This window comes from Coturnix japonica, chromosome 13 (genome assembly GCF_001577835.2).
Source record: "Coturnix japonica isolate 7356 chromosome 13, Coturnix japonica 2.1, whole genome shotgun sequence".
In the NCBI taxonomy this organism is placed as follows: domain Eukaryota; kingdom Metazoa; phylum Chordata; class Aves; order Galliformes; family Phasianidae; genus Coturnix; species Coturnix japonica.
This window is the reverse complement of record NC_029528.1, coordinates 4,553,444-4,574,943: the sequence shown is the minus strand read 5'-3', so window position 1 is coordinate 4,574,943 and position 21,500 is coordinate 4,553,444. Positions and strand designations below refer to the sequence as shown.

General features: G+C 44.8%; 1 protein-coding gene across 3 annotated transcripts; it reads right to left on the bottom strand.

Annotated features, from left to right (window-relative positions):
* Positions 1 to 17: 17 nt before the first annotated feature.
* MAML1 (mastermind like transcriptional coactivator 1) lies at positions 18 to 21,500 on the bottom strand. Of its 3 annotated transcripts, none has more exons than XM_015875663.1 (5): positions 20,713 to 21,500; positions 11,032 to 12,441; positions 8,658 to 8,927; positions 6,280 to 6,394; positions 18 to 4,359 (listed from the first exon to the last, which is right to left on the bottom strand). In XM_015875663.1, the coding sequence occupies exons 1-5, from the start codon at positions 21,079 to 21,081 to the stop codon at positions 3,377 to 3,379; spliced, it is 3,147 nt and encodes a 1,048-aa protein (XP_015731149.1). In that variant the 5' UTR covers positions 21,082 to 21,500; the 3' UTR covers positions 18 to 3,376. The 3 variants fall into 3 exon arrangements, with proteins under 3 accessions (XP_015731149.1, XP_015731150.1, XP_015731151.1); XM_015875664.1 differs by having other exon boundaries at positions 11,032 to 12,438; XM_015875665.2 differs by lacking the exon at positions 20,713 to 21,500 and adding an exon at positions 15,994 to 16,091.

Genomic DNA, 21,500 nt, shown 5'->3' with positions numbered 1-21,500 from the left:
ACGTCACACCGTGCATGTTTCATACACTAGCAAAATATTTATTTTATAATGATAAAACAGAAGTGAAGGATTTCTTTTTGGTGTGCACCAGTAATTGTAGTAAAAGAATAAGGGGATTAATGGACTCTTTATACATTTCAATGACAAAAATTCATAAAGGTTAGCATCAAATTCAACTGTTCTCCATTTACAAGCATAAAACTTACCATAATACCCCCCAAACACATATATAAAGAATTATAGTTTTAAAATCTATAAAAAGTAAAAAATATACAGTCAGAAGATGGAAATGTGTATAACAAAATTTTGAGCACCCTTTTCAATCGAGTCGTGGTTTTTGGAAGGCAGTGGATGTTGCACAGTGACACTCTCACCTTTCCCACCCGACCAAACCGCAGTTCATAAATAAAGCCATGGGCGGCCGGTCGGGTGCAGTTCAGGGGAGCTACATTTTATTGCTCTGAAGCTGCAGCAAATGGAAAGCCCAAGTGCATATACAGACAGCCACATGTTAAAGGGCAGAAAGGCAAAGCCCAGCCCTACCCACGCACCTACAGACATCTCAAACCGTATTTTCGTTTCCATTGAACTCTTTCAGCATTGCTACAGTGATACCGTAACAGTCTGATGTGGACAGGGCCCAAAAACAGAAGCAAGGGCTGTTTCTTCCTACCAGGTTCAAGCAGTGTTTGGATCCCATTCACATACAAAGACCAACAGGTGTTATAAGCCAGGTTGCCTGGAATCACACCTCATTTTAGTTCAACAGTACCATGAAAAGGCCCCGTCACCAAAACTCGACACCTTCCTGAACAAACCCTCTGGTCAAACAGGGCAATATCCACCTTAGCTTCCAGAAACGGTGGAGGAAAGAGCACATCTGCATTTCACTGGGCATTACACTGGATTGCCTTTCTGGTAGCAATAACGCAAACAGCAGATGCTCTTTTCCTCTGATTAAGAAATTAAAACCGGATGGATTTATTGTATTTTTTTTTTACTTATTCAGAACAAAGACTGTGTGCAAAACCTACCGCAGAACATCGCAGATTTCAGCACACTAAACAGGGAAGAAAGAAAAGCTGAGTCCTACTACCCTGTTATATCTCTCAAGTGTTTGTAAGGGGCAAGGGAGAGGGATGGGGGAGTGGAAATAGCGACACTGAGGGGTGTCACTTGAAATTATGAGGTCCCAAACACCCCCAGCAGGAAGGGAAGGCACACTGGTGCAAAGTTAACCTTTAAAAACAAAAATACAGCAAACGCTTCTTCCCCTGCCATTGCTAGTTTATCTATACGCTAACGACACTTACCTTGGGCCAGTTTTTGGTTTAATACTAAACCACTCGCTAGCTCTTTCCTTAGATTGCCAGTACAAGAAAAGTCAGCATCAGTTATTTGCATCTCAACTACTTATTCTAGAAAAGATCATAAGTGTCAACAACCAAAGCAACTAACACCTTCGTCTTCCCATCCAAAGACAATCTCAGTTACCTCTTCGAAAGCTCTACAAGGGATTAAGCCTGCTTCAGTGACGTTCTATCCACTACTCAATGGTGGGACCCACCGATCAACGCGCATCTTTTGCCACCTGTTCAATGTGACACAGCATCAAATCTGTTTAACAGAGCGTAACTCATCCACACTGGGTGAGCATGTCGGACAAGCTGCTCGATGCATATTTGGAAAGGGTTAAAGTATTAGTGTTAAAAAAAAAAAAGAGCAGTTTTTAAAAGTGCAAATTGTCTGACAAAGGAGCTGCAGATACAGGAACACATTTTCCTTCTTCGAATTCCATGTTATCCTTCACTTCCCCTCACCCACTCTGGAATAAATCCCTCTCACACAATCTGCAGCGTGGAAAACTCCCAAAGAACACCAGTCTGCTGAGGGAAACTGCTTCTAAATCACAATGCTGGGTTTGGTTAAAAAGTTTAAAGGAGTTTTCCAAAAGAAGTGGATTTAGAAAGGGAAGAGGTATTTGTGCATCTAAAACAAAAGCTTTCAACTTGATTTTCATTTTAAAGTAAAGGTTAAGGCAAGGTGGTTTGTTGGTGGATAAGGGATTTTTTTGGTGAAAGTAAGGACTTTGGAACACTGTTGCCATCGTGGTTTTTGTCCTTTCTGAGAGCAATCCCAACACGGATGTGAGGTCTCCTTGGGCTGAGCTAAAGAACCAGCATCTGCTTCAAGGGATATTAAAGGTATAAACCCACCTGTCTACAGAGAGATTACCGAACTCATAACCCAGTATTAAAAACAAAAGTATTTAAAGGGGGAGACTTCCATATTGGAGCAACCCTGATGCAAGCATTCTCCCAGGCTGCTTGTGCTATTGTTACTGATAAGGACTTTTCACCTCTCAGCCAAGTTCTTTTTTCCTCATTTTACCCTGAAGTGACAAAGTCTTGTGCTCATTGTGTCACCGGGAGCTTTGGGGGATGAACTGATCTCAAACGTTAGTTTTACTTTTTACAACAAAGAAAACTAAATGAGCTGTCATGAAGCAAAGCCTTCATTTAAATACAACTACCTTTGGAAATAAGTTATGAAGAAACAGGTGCAAAGGAAATGGCTTTACAATTCATGTTAAACCTACTATAGTTTAAAAGTTCTCCCGTAAGAAATTCCCCCTTTAAACACAGTAAGGTATAAGCCAAGAACTGTGCCTCTCTACAACAGAGTGCAAACTGCAGCTTAAAAGACTACAATCTATTAAGAAGACTACCTTGACTAACTGGCCAGGTTTTAATACTTTCTTTCATCTATCACCAGCATCTAGAAACACTTACTGTGAAATATCACTTGCTTATTGAGAGTACAGGCACATGCTTCAGCAGTGGAAAAAGTTCACAACATCTCGCAAGCGTACTCGGGTGCATATAGCCTCTTCTCAAACAAAAAGTCAGACATCTGATGACAGTGCTATAATAGCACGTCGAGCTACAGACAATAATGATTGCAAGTAATAGCTGCAGAAAACTAAGCCCTAAATTTCTGCAGCTATTTGCTTTCTTTCTGCACTACTCCTGTGAAAAAGTTCTATCTTTAAATTAAAAACTGTCCATTTAGAACACTGCAAGTGAGATTTCTGACAGGCCGGATGGGACATGCACAGCTTTCTTTGACCTGTTGAAACGTGCAACTCCCCGGAGACACCAGGACAAAGCGCACTACTCCTGCAGACCTGCTTGGTGCGCCATTACCACGCGCCAGCACTCACTGAGCAGCAGCTCCAGTCCCTTTCCCAACCATTTACCTCTAATGCCTGCAAGTCTCCTCAATGCCACAGGTTTTTTGGTCCAAGTGTTGTTTATATTTCATGAAATAATTAAAAAAAAAATAGAAGTAGAGCCCCCCCACCCCCAGCCCTGTTTTAATGAGTTCCCAACAACTCATCCAAATCATTCATCCACTCCTCCGAAGTCCTGTTTTTCAGCAAAGAGTCTATCAGATCTGTGTCACCAGTTAAGTTCTGAAGTCCATTATTGCCTGACTGGCTGCTGTAGGCAAAAGGCAGCTCTTGACTGGTTGTCCTCACAGGGTACCCTTGACTACAGTGCATATTACCTCTGTTGGGTATTTGTTGATTTGGATTCTGGTTGAAAGCGTTCAGATCCGGAACAGTCTGGTTGATGCCAGGCAAGACTTGCTGTGAGGGTACCTGCTGTTGTGTAGGTGGGTTTGTCCGCTGCTGCGTGCCTAAAGACGACGACAGCATCTGCCCAGACACGGCAGCATTCATGGAGGTCATGGGCCTGCTGGTGCTGAGGCTTACCTGAGGCATTCCTTGAGCAAACTGTTGGTTGGCCATCTTTAGATGAGTCTGCTGCATGTGGAAAGAGGAGCTGGCAGAAAATGGTCCTAAGCCACTGTTTCCTTGTGTCTGGTTATTAATATTAGGGATACCTTGGTGTTGCCAAGATGGGTTTTGAGCCCCCATAGCAGCTGGTACTCTTGCCATCTGTGGCTTAGATAAGGTTGGATTCAGTGCGCCTTTATTGTGCTGCTGAGAAATACTTGAGTTTGCTAAGGTATTCTGCCCATACCCAGCAGGAACAGCAGCACCCTGGCCCAAGCTGCCTTGTCTCTGCATCGGTGGCTGTCCAGTGGCACTCTGAGCTGCATGCTGGGGAACCATACCTGATGGTATGCTGTACAGCCCCCCTCGCTGAATGTTCTGCATGTTGGCGTACTGAGTCACCCCCCGGTCCTGCTGGTTGGAGCCAGACTGCAGCGGTGCGACAGAACTGTGTCCAGGTCCCATCTGAATCATGTTTTGGGTCTGAGGAAACATCCGTGGACTGCTGGAGCTGGACTGTCCTAAATTACTGACCCCAGGCATGGTTGAAGATGATCCTGAAATACAAAGAAATATTTTGTACATTAACCACTCAGTTAATGTACACCACTTCAACAAAATCCAACCTAGGCCTGTTGACCCTACAAGCCAGAAATGTGGTGCAGCTACATTTGTATAGAACACTTTAAGCAACCAGCACACAGACAGCAGTACTGTATCCAGTCTGATCTCAAACACAGATATGCCCATTTCCTAAAGTGCTTGAATGCCACTTCACAGAATCACAGAATAGCCTTGATTGGAAGGGACCCCAAGGATCATGAATCTCCAATCCCCCCGCCACAGGCAGGGCCACCAACCTCCACATTTAATACTAGACCAGGCTGCCCAGGGCCCCATCCAACCTGGCCTTGAACACCTCCAGGGATGGATGGGGCATCCACAGCCTCTGGGCAGCTGTTCCAACACCTCACAACTCACAGTAAAGAACTTCCCCCCAACATCCAACCTAAATCTTCCCTCCCTCAACTTAAAACTATTTCCCCTTGTCCTGCTGATATCTACCCTTTCAAAGAGTTGACTCCCCTCTTGTTTACAGGCTCTCTTTAGGTACCAAAAGGTCTAAATGTGGTCACCCTGCAGCCTTCTTTTCTCCAGGCTGAACAAGCTCAGCTCCCTCAGCCTGTCTTTGTAGGGGAGGTGCTTCCACCCTTGATAATCTTTGCGGCCCTCATCTGGACTCTCTCCAACAGCTCTCAGTCATTCTTGTATTGGGGGCTCCAGACCTGGATACATCACTCCAGATGGGGCCTCACACGAGCAGAGTAGAGAGGGACAATCACCTCCTTGTCCCTGCTGGCCACCCCTCTTCTGATGGAGCCCAGGATACCATTTGCTTTCCGTGCTGCAAGAGCACACTGCTGGCTCATGTTAAGTTTTTCATCCACCAGAACCCCCAGGTCCTTCTCTGCAGGGCTACAATTCTAAGAGTTCAGAATCACCAACATTAAAAAAAAAAAATCAGGCTTTGTTAGGCAGGACTGTGATGTTCCTCTGTGATCAGAAGCATGCACACACATATAATTTGTTATTCCGTTAAAAAATACCATTTACTGCATATATGCACTGTCAGTTATTCTGTGCATACACAGTGAGTCTCTCAGTGCAAGACCTGCAGGATTTCCATTCTTGTTGCCTTTTAGGCTACTTTAATAAATATTTAGTTAAACTGGTGGTAACTGTTGAGTCACAGCCTGAACACTACTGATTGATCACCAGAGAAAGGGCCCTGCTCAGCCCTGGGAGCTATATTCTACTTGCATCTTTTCCATTTGGCATTTACTTCTGTGGGAATAGAGTAAAGAAACAGAAAGAAGAGAATATGCACATTTTGCATACCATAGCTTCATAAAGAAAAGCAAGTATCTCCTTAATGCCATGGTAAGTAAGGGTTTGGCAGGTAAGGAGACAATCTTTTAATGTTCTCTACTTCCACATTCATGGTGCCGTTTCAACTTCATGGCAAAAAAAACAAAAAACCTTTAATTTATCAGTGTCAGTACAACCAAGACATACTAAGCTCCTACAAATCAAAACCAAATCCCAAAAGAACCACATAGGATGCCATTCCCTTCTAAAGGGGAGAATACAAGCAGTACCACACACACAGAAGTTAAAAGAAAATTTAACATGCGTAAAGGAAAATGGGAGTATAAAAATGTAATACCTTCATTGTTCTAAAGGCCAAGTTTTATCCATTTCCACAGCACTATTACAGAATCAGAAGCTTGCACTGTCTTAAGATTTTTAGGTCAGAGGAAGCTGTAATTTTTTTAAATGTACCAGAGCCTAGCTCTAGAAGTTTAAAAGTACAGTAACACAGGAAGATGTTGCAATAAATTAATCATAAGCTCTCCAGTCCAGGAACTCCAGGTGTTTTATTCTCAGTACCTCTGCCATTCCTTCCCAATGCTCACCTGTGAACTGCCCAACCTGCTGCTGGTACGGGTTCTGCTGCTGGTCCTGGTACTGGGGAGGTGGCCGGGTCAGGTGTCGCTGCAGCTGCTGCTCCTGCTGCTGCCGCTGCTTCTCCTAGGAAAGGTCCAATGCACAATAAGGAAGCAAGTCAAGGTTTCTCCAAGAGTGACTATCCTGGATTAAAATCAAGCTACCCGCATGCTTTTACATGGAGCTGGTAATCATAGGAGCTTCTGTCACCTTAAATTTCAGACCTTTGTTCTCATCTGAAGCCTTTAAATAACTGCAAGTCACAGGTATTATTAGCCTTTTAATCAGTGAAACATTCATATGTTCTCAGCAATATCCTAAAGGTACAATACTCTAACAAGTATAAAAAGAGAAAAAGCAAGAGCATCTGAAAATCCACAAGTACCTTTTACTCTTTGCCCCCAGATCAATTTCTTTAAAGAGTCTAAGGTACAAATCATAAATACCAGTGGTGCATAGAAAAGTAAAAACATGTAGATGTTTTCCAGGGCCAGTTTTCAAAAACAAAAACATATATAAACCCAAATTATTGGGCATCTGAGAAGGTAGTGGAAAACTACAAAACTAAAGTTACAACAGGAGCTATGTAAGTTTTACACTCACTGTTCCAAAGCATTTTCTCAGTAATTCATTTGTTTATTACAAGCCCTACCAGAGGTTTGAAATCAGCTTGCCTCTTTAAAAAGAGCATCCAATCTGTATGTACAGATCCATTAGAAGACTAGTAAATTTAAAGGGAACGTAAAGCCATGGAGGGAATAGGAAAAGGTGTGTAAATACATGCACTAAGTGTGATTCTAACAATATCAACAGCCAAAAGGCTGCTTTTACACCACAGAACGCACCTCAGACAGCATTTCTGGTCCTCCGTCCACAGCTATTTTCAACCAGGTTGAAATTCTGAGAGCATTAAGACATGATACCACGGACAACTACTCACTTATGAAAAACATGCACAGAGCACAGACATGGACAGAAATTCCCTTTCAAGAGTCCTGGGACAAAGACACAAGCAGTAAGTCCCTCAAGAAGAGATGGGTGCAATGTGGAAAGCAGGCAGGTACACATTACTACCATCGTTTTGAAGTGTCTGCAACTGAGAAGCTGTTGAGACATGCAGAGGAATGAAGAGGGCAGGCTGTTTCACAGAAGGGACCTGCTGCTTGCAGGACCAGTCAGACCTGAAAGGGGCTGACCACAGAAGCCAGGGAAGTATGTCATAGCAGTACGATGAACCAAGAGCTGCAGAATGCTGGCTCAGCAAAAAATAAAAATAAAAATGATGCAGAATATCAAAAGCAAAAAAAGCTCACAGTATCAGAGAAGGGAGGTTACCTGAAGCTATCCTCCAATGATGCAGTTCAACGACTTTTTATTTTGTCTTTTAATTAAGGGATATATGCAGCTCTCAGTTTTTTCTATAAATTACCACCTCTCTTTTATCCCCCAAAATAACATTCCCCCCACCCCACCCACAATCCATCATCCTGAAAGAAAAAATGAAAATATGAATTTTAAGTTCTCCCTGGACCTAAAACCTCTGAAAATTCACCTTCTCTTCCTCCATACCCAGTGCAGAGATTTGCTCTGTTTGTACAGCGACAACGTGTGGAACACGCCTGCACGGACTACTCAAAAATGCAGAAAAGCAGATGACAGCAGTGAGGCCCTTCAGACCGACTCCCAGCTGAAACACTTGCAAAAGGTTTAAAGCTTAGAAAGGTTCACGCAAGGAGCCTGTTTCCCTGAGAGAGATTAAAGCAGCTTTCTGCACAGTCTGATGGATAGCAGAGTTAAACTCTGTTGGCAGGGTAAGATGCAAGTTGGATGCAGATGTCTAATTATTCTCCTCAAATAAACAAATGGAAGATGATTTAGAATTTGAAACATGAACTGTCATGGCACTCACAGAGAGGAAAGGCAAAACTCAACCAGCTTACACAGTCCCTTGCTCAAAGCTCTCCAAAACATCGTGGGTATCCCAACCTTTTATTATTTTGCTCTTATTTCCTTTGTGAAAGAAGGAAGGCAAAGAATTATATCATCACCGGTGTATCTTCTCTTCCTGTAAGTATCAGCTTGCACTTCCACACTATTAAATTCTAGCTGTTTTATCCTTTTAATTCACAATTGTGCCTTGTAACAGAAAGGACGTCTCAGCAACCAGACGTTAAGTTTTGTTGTTGATTTTATATGAAACAGAACAGTGATTTATACCAAAACATCTTGTAAATTACATCCCATATTTCATAAGGTGGTAGTAGTTCTATAACACTTCAAACACGGCTTCAGGTCAACCAAAGCATGTCAGTGGAAAGGAAGAAAAGAGATAGCTCATCCCCCTCACCTGCTCAACTAACAGATGTTGTTGTCTCTGCTCCATTAGGAACTGCTGCTTCTGTTGCTCCATGAGCAAGTGCTTTTGTTGCTGCTCTCTCTGTTTCTGCTGGTCCATCAGCATTTGGTGCTGCTTCATCACTGCTGCTTGCTGCTGATTGCTAAGATACGACTGGTTGCTGTGGTTCCCTGCCATGGTGACATTAGGAGCCTGGGCACCAACACCAGCACCCGGGACAGAAACAGGAACACGAGGAACATTAGGAGATGCAGTTTGATCCTGCAGAACATAAAAACAATTACGTGAGTTACAGAAGGAGGCGAGCCCTCTAGAACTCAAGGACTTTGTACAGTCACACAGACAAGGAAAGATGACCACAAGTTCTATCATCTCCTGTAAAGGACACAGGATTTTTACAAATAAAGACACAGAAATGAGGAGTTGGAGTTAACATCAGAAGCTCCAGCGGATACAGGAACAGAGGCTTTAACTCAAGCCTCACTTAAAGTACTTCCCAAATTCCAGCTCAGAAAGGGGAACGCAGCTTTGTGCGCTTCTGCTCAGCCAGAGGAATGGTGCCATTACAAACAGCACTTTCAAATGCACCAACTTCAGTTACCTTTGTTTGCAGCTTTCCAACCAGCTTTCAAATTTCATCGTACAGTTATATCCTGCCTCTCCTGTCAACACTTAATTCTGAAAGTTTACACCTCTCTTCCTAATGTTGACTTTTTTTTTTTCTATCAAAATTTACTATTCATAGGTGAAAAAACATTGCTAACCAAAATGAAGAGTCCTAACGTTTCATTACCACTCCAGCCTTCATGGATACTACACAGAACAAACACAACTATAGATAACTGGTTGTATTCATTTTCTCATAAATCTGCTTTTTTTTCTTTCTGTGTTGGAGATAGGAACTCGGGAAAAGCCATTAAGTCAAAGTACTATGGAATGATTATCCATCAAGACCTGGCACTGATCTCTTTGTACATAAGAATCTATTTGGAATTTGACATTTTGTTATCATTTTCAAGCTCAGTTCAGCCTCATTTCAAATTATGCAAACACATTTGTTTTCACATTCAGAATTCAGCTAATGGTCTGCGCTGCTGGTTCTCACTTGCTGCAGTTTTTAAGAAAGCATGAGCCAAATATAGGTAATGCTGTGCTAAGTTGTTCTGTAAGCAAGCTTGTTAGAAATTCTCCAGAACTATTCATAAGGATTTCTGTTATTTCAATGCAAACATGGCAGCATAGACAAGGTCACCTTCAAGTTTGTCAGCAAAAGATAGATGTGACACACACAATCATCTTCACCCTTCCCCTCTTTCTTCCTTCACCAAAAATATCATTAGATCGTTACTTCCGATAGCTTTTAAAGAGATTAATTTTCCTTGTGTCTTATGAAGCATGTATTATTGATCTCATTTTTATTTTTACATCACTGCGGTCTTTACCACAGACTAATCAGGCCTTTATGCCATGTATTTTATGTTTTGCTTTACTGAAGGAACACACTACAAGAGCTGGAGCTCCATCAGCTTTTGCAGGAGTTTTAGTCCTGATAATAAAGACCTTTTTTGACATTAAGTCTTCCAGTATGTGCACTGTGGGGATTTGGCAGCATGTGCCTAAAAGTCTTCTCCTTCACGTGCTATATATGTTTCTACCTGCAGCACATCTGTAATATCAGCTATATGTTTTTATCTTTATATAGCAAATTTATTGTATCTTGTAAGACAAAGAAGCACAACATGGAGTTCTCCTTTATAGGAAAGCCTTCAAGCAGACAAACATTACCTATTAAAGAAACATTCCCATTCCCACAAACTTAACCAGTAATGAACTCTTAGATTTGAAAAACACCAAGTAACACCCAAGTAACCAAGAATGCAGCCCTCACTCCCATCTCTCTCCAAAAAGCAGCAACTGAAGGCGTATCTGTTTATAGTGAGCCAACTCCTACAGAAGTCAGGGATGAGGGAGAAGGTAAAGAAAGCAAAGCTTCTGCTAGAACGCTGTTTAACACTGCATTTCTATGAGCTATTTCAGGCAAAAGTTTACAAAGCATCTATTTATCTTTGTAAGAAGAACCTTCTGTGAAGTGTGACATAATTTGTTGCCCATAAAGTATATTAAGCTGGAAACCACACGTTACCAACGTGACCTAAAATTGCATATTAAAAACTTTCCTCGGTGGAAAATACAGTGCTTGACTCTTGCCTCAGCACCCTGTGTATTACCATCTTCTTTAAAACAACACAGCAGCTGATCTGAAACACCATCGAGTAACCCATACTTCAATCTTGCCTATCCAACATCCTCTCGCAAAACCTGAAGTCAGTCACTAAACAAAAGTAACAAAGATCAGAACATGTACCTGACTGTGTGGCAGTCGGTAGGTAATGTTTCCAGACTTGGGTTTCAACAGGATCATTCCATTTTGGTCATCACTCACGTGGGATAGTGGCTGCTGCTGGCGCTGCTGTATGTAAGCCAACATGGGAGTCTTGTTCTGACCTGGCACTGCAACACCCTGCTCACATTCTGCTTTGTAATGTGAAAGAGGTTTGGTGTTCCCATAGTCCAGCATTGAGCCTTGACTATTCACAGGGTTCTGGTTCATGCTGTTTTGCTGATGACCCAATATGTTCACATGGTAATTGCCTCCAGCTCTTGGAGAGCTTTTATTTCCCATATTAGGCATCATGAGCTTCTGATTGTTGAAGTCCGGCTGGTAAACTGAAGGGCTGGTGGGATTTTCCATGGTATATGGAACAGCCAGTGGGCTATGAGAAGGCCCAGATTGCCAGGTAGACATCTGATTGGTTTGGTGGACTTGTGAAGCCTGCTGTTGGTTCTGCAGCATCTGGTCTCTCTTCTGCTTGGCAGCAATCTGCTGGAGTTGATGAGCAGAGGACATTTCTTTGGCACTTCCTGCCCCTTTCCCAGGTAAAAGCACATTGGGGAGAGGTCTCTGGACGTTCTGAGAGTGGTTTGATGCCTGCATCATGGGCTGATTAGCATTTTCAGTTATCGACTGACTAGAAGGCTGAAACATCGCCTGAGAACTACCGACCACCGGGGAAGCGGCACTTACAGGAACAGAGGCAGCACCAATAAATGCTGAACCTGAAGAAGTAGATCTAACCTGCGGAGATCCCATCTGTTCCTGTTCAAAGGGTGCAGGGGAAAATTCAGTCTTTATGTTAATATCTTGCGGCAATGGAGTCTGTGCAGCTGAATTTGAAGAATCTGCATCTTTTTTCTCTTCAAAGTCTTCATTAAAGAGATCCTTCATGTCTTCATCAGGCACTGACCTATTAAGCTCCTCAATAAGCTCCTTCCATTCTTGCTCGTTAAGATTAAGATCGGGCATCAAGTTGTTCTGAGATATAGAACCCCCTGCTCCAGTAATCATACATGGAAGATCATCTACAGGCTCCTGCTTCAGCTCTTTGTTCAAACTCAGAGGAAATGAATCATCAGCATCACCACCTCCATTCAGTTGCAGGCTGGAATCTGGAAGACACTTCTTGCTGATGCCATCGAGTCCCATCGGATGTTTTCCATTAAGCTGCAAGGTATCTCCACTGCCAGATTTCTTGTCAAGATGATGGAGTGGAGACACAGGGGGCATTCCATTGGAAGAACCGCTCACTCCACCAAGACCGTCATCACGACGCAGCTTCTTGGAAACAGAAAACACATCACCAAAGCCATTCTGCTGGTCTCCATTCTGAGGGGAAGCAGCACTATCCAGCTTTCTTTTCACAGTCTCATGGAGCTGCTAAAAGAAAAAAAAAAGATTTTAGTTATTTAGTTGCACATCTCAGATTAGTTCTTACAAAAACATTGTCTAGCTCTGAATACATACTAAAAAAAAGGGGGAAAAAAAAGAAAGAAATAAAACATTTTAGGGGAAAGGAAGGGCTTGGCCTTTGGCTTGTACAGATCATCACATGGGATGACTTCCTTGCTAAAATCTGACTGGGTAAACCTTCCAACCCAGATGCTAAATAGAAGAAAGATGAAAACTGCCACGTGTTTGACAACAATAAGTTGAGAAATGACTTTGAATTGGAACATATGATGATCCTTCCTGCTCAAAATGCAAAAACATGGAAGAACGATAAGATCCAAATTGAGACTACCTGTATTTATTTGGTCTACGTACACACTGTATAATTCTCCAGCAAGGCTGCTTTGTAAAGCAGTCTCACATCAAAAGATTTAGGGGAAAAAAAATAGAAATAAAAAATCATTTCTTCTGTGATTTTAATTACTGGAGGATAAATAGGTGAGTAGTTTTTGTACACAATCACATTTTTGGCACTAAGCAAAACAAGTTTGTCACCAAGTGACCACAGTTCCATTCATACGTAGCTGCAATTAGGAGCTCAGTCAGTTCTGCCACACAGGGTACGTTTATTCCTTTCCCTTTTTCTCCCAAAGCATTTGCTCCCTGCTACTCTCTGCTCCATGGACCCCAGAGCACAAACACCAGCTCAACAGTTGGCCAGTCTACAGCCAGTGAATGTGCACTTTCTTTTTCTTGCAGTGCCACCTAGAAGCAACCAGAGGGTACAGCAACAGCAGCTCGGTTCTACAAAGCAGAGTGCGGGACCCCCAGTTCAACTTCTCCCTGGCAGTGTTCTTTCAAATATTAACTTCTTTTCAGCTACCTCAAAAATATCAGAAAGCAGAAGACACGCACACATCAAAGGCGACAATGAATTCTACCTCCCCTGAACTACATTTGCCAAACAGCTGAGCTATGCTGTACTGGGATCACTACACCAAGACAGGCCAACCTGCAGGGCAGCAACACAGTTCAGAGCTGCATGTCTGAAGAGGGAAAGCTCCCGTGACCTGGAAAAGATGCCTTTGTGTGTCCCAGCAGGACACATGAGGAGGATCCCCACAAAAAGCCACTCGTCTCAAGTGTGGTTCACTGAACAACAGTTCTCTCAGATGGCAGAAAAGAAGCTCATTAAACAACCCTCAGAACAAGCACACTTATTTTAATACACAGTCTCCATAATGCAGTCCATGAACCCTTGGGGAAAAAACCATTTCATCCAAGAACAAACAGGGGAAACTTCAAGATCTCAGCACTGAAGCAAAAAGTTGTGAGCAGAGCCAGCATAAATTATCAAGAATGTTACAGCACCTGCCTGGGCAACAGCGTTCTTTAATTTAAGGATAGAAGGACTGGATCACAGCGGTTGCTTTCTTGTTAATTGTCCACAGCTCGCTGATCTTTGGAAGCAAACACTGCTTCACGCTTGCTGAGGTAACACCAACAGCTCCTTTTACAGGAGGGATGGACTGCAGTTTCCAGGAGACCAGGATCTTTTCACTGTCTCATGGAAACAGCAGCAAAGTAGTGAGATGAGCAGCAGAGCTCGTAAGAGGAGGGACACACTTGGAGCAGAGGTTGGAACTTCACTGAATCTCAACATCCCATCTACAGCTCCAGTAGCAGACCCAGAGCAATTGCTTCAATTACTGACTTAACAGAATAAAGGAAATCTGATTTTTCGCAAAAACAGAAAGCAACAGAAAGTGAGGAAGCTTCAACTCAACCCCAACATTTGGCTTTCGGCAAGTTTCCTGTTTACTTAATACTCCAAGTGGGAAAACTGAAGCTCAAGGTGGATGAGTAACTTGCCCGAGGTTGTATGATGAGTCAATCAAGGATTGGGATGGATCCTCCTTAATTCCAAACCATTAAGGAAAAAACACTCCCCCAAAAAATAACATACAAGAAGTAATTCAGCTTCATATGCTAAATGTATTCTTCTCATGGTTGAAATGAATTTCTGTATTAAAACAGAACCAAGGCCCATTGGAACCGCTGCTGTAACTGTAACTCAGACAATTCAAGGCAGCCTCGGGCTTCAGTAGGACAACAGCTCCCTGTGGGCTGCAAAACGAACTTAGACTGATGGAGAAACATACCAGAAGTCGGTTTGTGCTGAGGTCTTTGCTGTTGTACTACACCACTTGCAACATATGCAAGATTAAATCATTTGTGCTTCTAAACTAAACTTACTAAAGTCTAGATGTAGGCATAGATCATTAGTGCCCATCACAGGCTTCTTCCCCCACAAAAATCCAGGGTCTACCACATCTGCTTGGCTTTTAACAGTCATCAAAATGCCCAGATTCCCAATTGTAACTCCTAGGCATTAGTTGCTCTTACACAGCCCTTCTTTTAGCTCATACTGTATTCCTTTGTATAAGAAAAACACAAAACAACGCTGTAAAAATAAAGAACTTCAAAGGAATTCATTTTTGAGGTAAAATTTGGGGGTGTCTGCTTCCCCTCATCCAAATGTACTATTCATTGAAAGATACCCTGCCTGCACACAACAGCCAGCAGACGCACAGGAAAGAAGAAAATCTGCTTATCTCTCATCTGTACCAGAAAAGACAGCCCAATTCACAACAGGGCTATTTAATGCCTGAAATGTAGAGGCTATTTACCAACTGCACTCCAATCCTAGCTCACTTTTAGGAGGAAAAGAAGCCCAAAACATACCTGGATATTGTGGCACTGAGTCTACACTGAGGTTACGCTACCGCAGCTACACAGCCAGCTATGCAGAAGAAAGGCAGCCTCCATGTCCCACCTCCATTCTTCACTCAAGAAAGGACAGTGGTACCAAAAGTCGCAGGTGCCAGCAGTCACTGCTCCATCACTAACACATCCCCATAGCTTCTACTTACTCATGTTTGAATTCCTAAGCCATAAAACCTGAAATTCTCACAATAACCGCACTCACACAACATAACCCCTCTTGTGAAATACCATTTCTTACACTCTATCTCAGCTCTTAATTTCCTAACAGGAGAAATGCTGAATTTGGTTCTTCTCATTTGTCTGCCTCTATATAATTAAAGACTTTTTTGGGGGAAAAAAAAACCCAACACACAGCACACAAGAGATACGAGTTAGACAGCAAGTTATCTGCATATCGAGCTGCCCCAACAGAGTTCTCAAGGCAAGAAAAACCTGTTCTCTTCTGCCAAAACTCCAAAGGAATAAAAGATCCACACTGACAAGAATAAAGCACAACTTGCAGCTCACTAAGAAGATCCCCTTCACATTTCTTTTTTGTCTACTATGATTCTGCAAAGCACGGCTGCTCTCTGGTATGCTGCTCATGGTTTCCTTCAGAGAATCAATCACTTTTATTTAGAACACGAGTCAATTCTTTCCATTGTCACAAGATCAGAAACAGAAATGTATTCCCATTTTCTTAGCCTGCCCAGCAGCAGAGGAACCTGTAAGCTCTCTGCAGTCGTGCTCCTTAACTTTGCCTGAGACTCTTACCCCAAAAGCATTTTTACAAATCATTTCAACCAATACATTTGCTTGGCATGAGTGTGCAATGCAGTCAGGCCACGACCATGGCTTCACCACCCGACCCAGGTGCCACCCGTCCCCACAAAGGGGTGTCCATTCCAAACGCTCTCATCACAAAACCTGAGCGCTATGCACCACGATGACGCCCAGCCGTACTGCAGCCTCACTGCAAAGGCATGTTGGCAGACTTCATAAAGGCCGGCCGCACACTAACGAGGAAGCCCAACAAGATGAAATTGGGAATGGACTAACACCTGGTCTCCAGCTTTCTGCCAGCAGACTCACTGGCAGAGTTCATGGACTCTTCTGTCACACAGGGAAGAAAGGGGCTTCCAAGACAGCAAATAATTATGTTCGTAGTTGGTAAATATTTATAAGCTTATAGTTATAGAAACTGCAAGCAAATTTGTGGGGTTTTTTTGTTTTGTTGGGTTTTTTTTCCCCCCCAAGAATGCCTTGTAAAAATGGCAGAAATAAAACTTTAAAGACTGAGCTTGTACACTGTGCCTTTGGGGCTCCTTAATGACATGTTCTGGATATTAAATTCTTCTTATAGGATTCAATAGAGCTTTACATCTCATCTCAAGTAAGCTCACACTTTCACTCTTAAGTTATATCTACAACGATCTGTCACAAAATAACAGCATGAGAAAAAGCTGCCTGTTTTCAAAGAAGAAATCCTGCATTACTCTACACGCAATAAAGCTCCAGCTCCAAGATGCCTTCCAGCCAGATGCCAGCACCCTCACCTACAGGGGAACACACCAGTTTGCCTCCAGCAGCGGTGGCAGCACTGCACACACCAGCTCCACGGAGCAGCACAGCCCTATGAGCTGATGGATTCTCCTTCCCTGCCTGGCTGAGGACTAAAGCAATAAGGATGACCACCTCTCAAGCTGGAACACCAATGCAAACATCAAGAGTTGCAATGTATACACATTTTGAACAGAAAAAATGCCATTTTGGCCCTGCAACACACTCTCTGCTTACTGAGCATCTACACAGCTCCCAAAGTTGCACTCTGCATGCAAGGAAAGCATTTTATTACCAAATGTGATCCTGCATTCCAGCGCGCTGTCACAACCAAACTGCTGCGCTAACTTTAATTTTGCCTGTTACTTTAATTCCAGAAGTCTTTTGTATTTGGGTGACTGCCTGCTGGAGAGGAGAAGGGCTGTGGATATGCATGGCTATAAATAGCCCAGCCTGCATTAGTCACAAGGGGCAGCTTCTGCTGCAGGAATTGTTCTGTTGAATCAAAAAGCCCTGCAGAGCCCTGGGCCGGATCGCCCACCTCGCCTGAACTTCAGCAGCACATCGGTCCCACCCAGATCCCTACAGCTCAGAAAGCAGAGCTGCATATCTAACCGATCTGAGAGGGGAAGTGTTTCAAACACACAACAATACCTCACACAGCATTAAAAGGAGACAAAGAAAAACCTGTCCGAGTTGTTGTGCAACGAGCTATCAGACTTGTCAGCAAAACCAAACAATGGTGGCAAGAGTACACTGCACTGAAGCTGTGTATAAATAATGTGGAAATAATTTGCTGTTTTTGTGGTAAAACATCATTTCACAATTTAACACATACACCACAGCTTACCCCTAAATGAGGTCTCCTGAGTTGTCAGCATAGCAGCCCGGGCTCCCTTAAGAGAATGCAACCATGTTTGTCACTGCAGTCCAGGCAATCTATTCCCTTTAATTTACTACTTGAGCTCCTTTCAATCACAAAACATTTCTTTATTCTCCTTAATACTTCTTTTTTGTTCAACTTTTCACTTGGGTGCCTGGCTCCAACCAGCACTTTGCTGTTTGCACTGTAAAAACCTCCAGCGCTCCCAGCAAACGCTGCTCAGCTCCTCAGCTTCACACAGAGCGCTCCCAAAGCTGAGCACATCTCTGCCCATTCCAGAAACGCCATTCACAGCAATCCCACACAAAGCAAAGCATCCATGCAGCCCCTGCTCTCAGGTGGGAAGAGAAGCGCTGTGCAGCCTCCTTCCAAAAGGCCCCAGCACAAAGCACAGGGTGGAGATGAACACACAGAACCCACCGCATTCCTTGTCTGTGTCAAGTGCTCGGTGTAGGGCTCAGGGATACACGACATCAGTCTGTCAGGAATACAGGACAACCTCTCCAGCAGGCAGATTTAAACACAGCAGAATTTAAACACACTACATTGAACTCTCTCAAAACAGAAAGTGGCAAAGAGGAAAGAACACGCTGGATGGCAGCTCCTGCTCCTTCCCAACTTCTCTGTTTCTCAAAAATAGAAGATGGACACAAGAGACGTTTACTCAAGTCCTGAGCATCTTCTACTCTGAATCTTAACGCCACCCTAAACAACAGAAACAAAATGAAACATTTGAATCTTCCTTTAGATTAGCGCTCTTTTAATAGGAAGCCAGGATTTTCATCTCATTCCTCAAATGACGGACAAGCCTACAAGCACACAGATCATCCATAAGGATTTCTGTATCCATGCTGTATCTTGGTTTCTGTGCACTCACACACCAGCACTGCTTAGCAAGAAAACAAAGGACGGCGCTGCCCCGGCTTCTGCTCAGCCTCAGCACATACACCAGAAAGAAACTAATGGGAGGGAAATGTAATTTCGGGCTTTGGCCACGTGAACAAGTCATACAGGATGTGACAGGGTGGTGCTCTCTGTACCCAGGACTACCCTGCATCCACCAAGGGCAGCACCTGGGCACACACACACTGTGCTCTGGGCACACGTGTGGCACAGACAGATGTGAGATCCCGTGCCCTTTACACTTACACAAGTTGCTTTTCTCTCAAGGATCCAAACAAATGCCTCGTTAACTCTGAATGCAGCTCCTGGTCTCCAAGACAAGATTCAGCTTCAAGAACAACCCCACACTGCAGCAGCAGTCCAACTGATGCAATGTGTGTTTCACTGCCCTAATGGCCTTCTTTTGAAAGGAACGTGCACAGGATATTCTAAAACATAATTTCGGTGTTAATCCAAAGTCTACTGATTATTTTAAACCATAACTGTGCGCTTCCCAGGCAGAGCACACCTTTGGTCTCAATAAGAGCTGCACCCCAGCCATAGGTACAGCCAGAGGTAAAACCTCCCATGCCAAAGGCATGAAACCAGCAGCATTGGTTTCTTCTTGGTTTCTACTTTTTGGGGGGTGTTTTGTTGTTTTTTCAAAGTGTTAACTAACTTTACACCCTAGTAACGAGATGATGAATCAGCAGCTGCAATTAAGCTTACAGTCATGTATCCTAGGAAGGAAACAGCAGGCCAGCACGAGGAGGAGTCATTCATACACTAAAACCCTCTTCTGTTGTGTAAATTGGCCACTGGCAGCAGCTTCCTGAACAAGAAGGGCTTCCCCAGATGTGCACTGTATTTCAAAACCACACTGCTGCTGAGAGCCCTCATTATAATGGATGCTAATTAGATCAAATCCACATCCAAAGCCATTTAAAAGAAACAACACCAACGAATCAAGGACGTCTTTCCTTTCAAGGATCAATATGAAGGAGCGTGGTGGCACTTTAAGCAACAGGATTTGACATGCTAAAGAGCTCTGCACAAATATGCATCATTAAGGGATAGAGCCCCAGACACAGAATGCTTCACAGCCCAGACAAGAAACAAACAGAAATCCCATCAAATCTTTGGAAAATAAAACAGGAGTTTGAGACATTTGTGTTCTGACACCAAGTCACACTCAGGATCAGCCCAGCAAAGAGCAGCACCTGGGAAGTGCTACAGAATCACTGCCAGGAAGGTGGAAAGTTTCCTCTCACCCTCAAAGGTTCTTCTTCACCAACCATCTGAAGCACTCCAACTATCACAAGCATTTTGGTCTTCAGAACAGTCAGTACCCTGGATTCGCATACAGCGTATCAGCCAATTAGCTGAGCAGCATGTTCAGTTCACCATGCAAAGTCTACAGCCAGGTACAGGCTGCCCAGTGCTACATGAGAGCTGCCATCTGCGTGCCGTGTCTCACAATATCACATCGTGAACCATCAGACCCAAACACACAGCAAGCTCCGTCACGATTCTGTTTGAAAAACTGTAACTAAGCAAAGCCCAAAGCAGCTGAGAACCACGTTCTACTCTTCTACTGCGATCAAGCAAACAGACCACCTTAAAAATAGGATTTACCTATGTGTTAACTTGAAAATGCATTGGGTTAACCCACCGATCACTTGTAAAGAAATTCAAAGCAGCACTGTATCATTTTCACAAAGGTCAACGTTTAGCAATGGGTGCTCTGGAGAAGGACAAGCATTAGGAGGGGTAGCCTGTGCGAGGTCACCCTACTAACCTACATTGCTGATGCGCCAGCACACAGCTGTGCGTTTAAAGGGTCACTACATTTAAAGGGTCTGGGGCAGGTTAAGCAGCGGCCTCTCCAGGTACACACACAGCCGTGGCTGCACGCACATGCCCTGAGAACCAGCAGAGCTAACGAAGCCAGGGAAACACTCGTGTTCTGTGCTCAGCCAGTCTGTAATGGGTGGAGTGGGACTCCCACAGTGCTCACACCCACTGCAGCCAGTGGCAAACAAGCGTTACCTCTCTGCTTCGGCTAAAACTCTTTCCGAGACGCAGCAAAGCCCACGCTGGTAGCGTTCCCCCTCAGCGATACCCGCACGAGCACCGAGCGCCCCGCTGACACCCCGGCAGCCCCTTACCGCGATCAACGCGCTGCTGCGGCCGTGCTGCTCTCCGCTCGCCGTCTCTCCGTCCAGGCCGTTGGCTCCGCTCCTCTCGGCGCTCCCCGCCACGGCTGCTGCGGGCGGAGGGGGCGCGGGGGGCGGCGGGGCCGGGGGCGGCTGTCGGTGCTTGCCGGCCCGCTTGGCCTTAGCCTGCAGGCAGCGCTGGTGCAGGGCGAAGGTTTGCTGGCGCTCCAGCTCCAGGCGCTCCGGGGACACGGCTTGGTAGCGGCTCTCGCAGCTGACGTGGTGCCGCCGGCAGCCCTCGATGCGCTGCCGCAGCCGCTCCACCACCGCGCTGTGCCGCGGCACCACGAACTCCGCCATGGGGCAGGGGGGCAGCACCATGGACCGGAGGGACGGGCTGGGGGGGAAGCGCCGCTCACCGGCTCCTCACGCCGTGCCTCGCCATGGCCGTGCTCGAGGCCCCGCCGCTCCTCCCCCCTCCTGCCGGCCTTACCTGGGCCCCCCGGCCCGGTTCCTCCTCCTGCCCCCGGCCCGGCGCTCGCCTCGCTCCCCCCCTCCCCACTTCCTCCTTCTCTCCCGAGCCCGGTGGTGCCGATCCTCTCCCCCGCTCAGCTCTGTCCGGCTGCCGCTGCCCACCGTCCCCGGGGCCCGGCCGGAGCCCGCTCCGTTCCCTCCCGGCGCGGTGCTGCCAGGCGGCCGCCGCTCTCAGGCCCGGGCCGGCCCGCAGCCCCGAGTCCCCATTGTTATCCGCACCGCCGCCATCTTGAAATTGTTTTTCCCCTCCAGAGCCGAGTTGAGAA

Excerpts from the sequence above, each read along its gene's own strand:
- MAML1 (XM_015875663.1), bottom strand. The coding sequence starts at position 21,081 with ATGGTGCTGCCCCCCTGCCCCATGGCGGAGTTCGTGGTGCCGCGGCAC. Across the intron at positions 12,442-20,712 it reads GCAGCAGCGCGTTGATCGCG|CAGCTCCATGAGACTGTGAA; the intron begins GTAAGGGGCTGC and ends TTTTTCTTTTAG. Across the intron at positions 8,928-11,031 it reads ACCGACTGCCACACAGTCAG|GATCAAACTGCATCTCCTAA; the intron begins GTACATGTTCTG and ends TATGTTCTGCAG.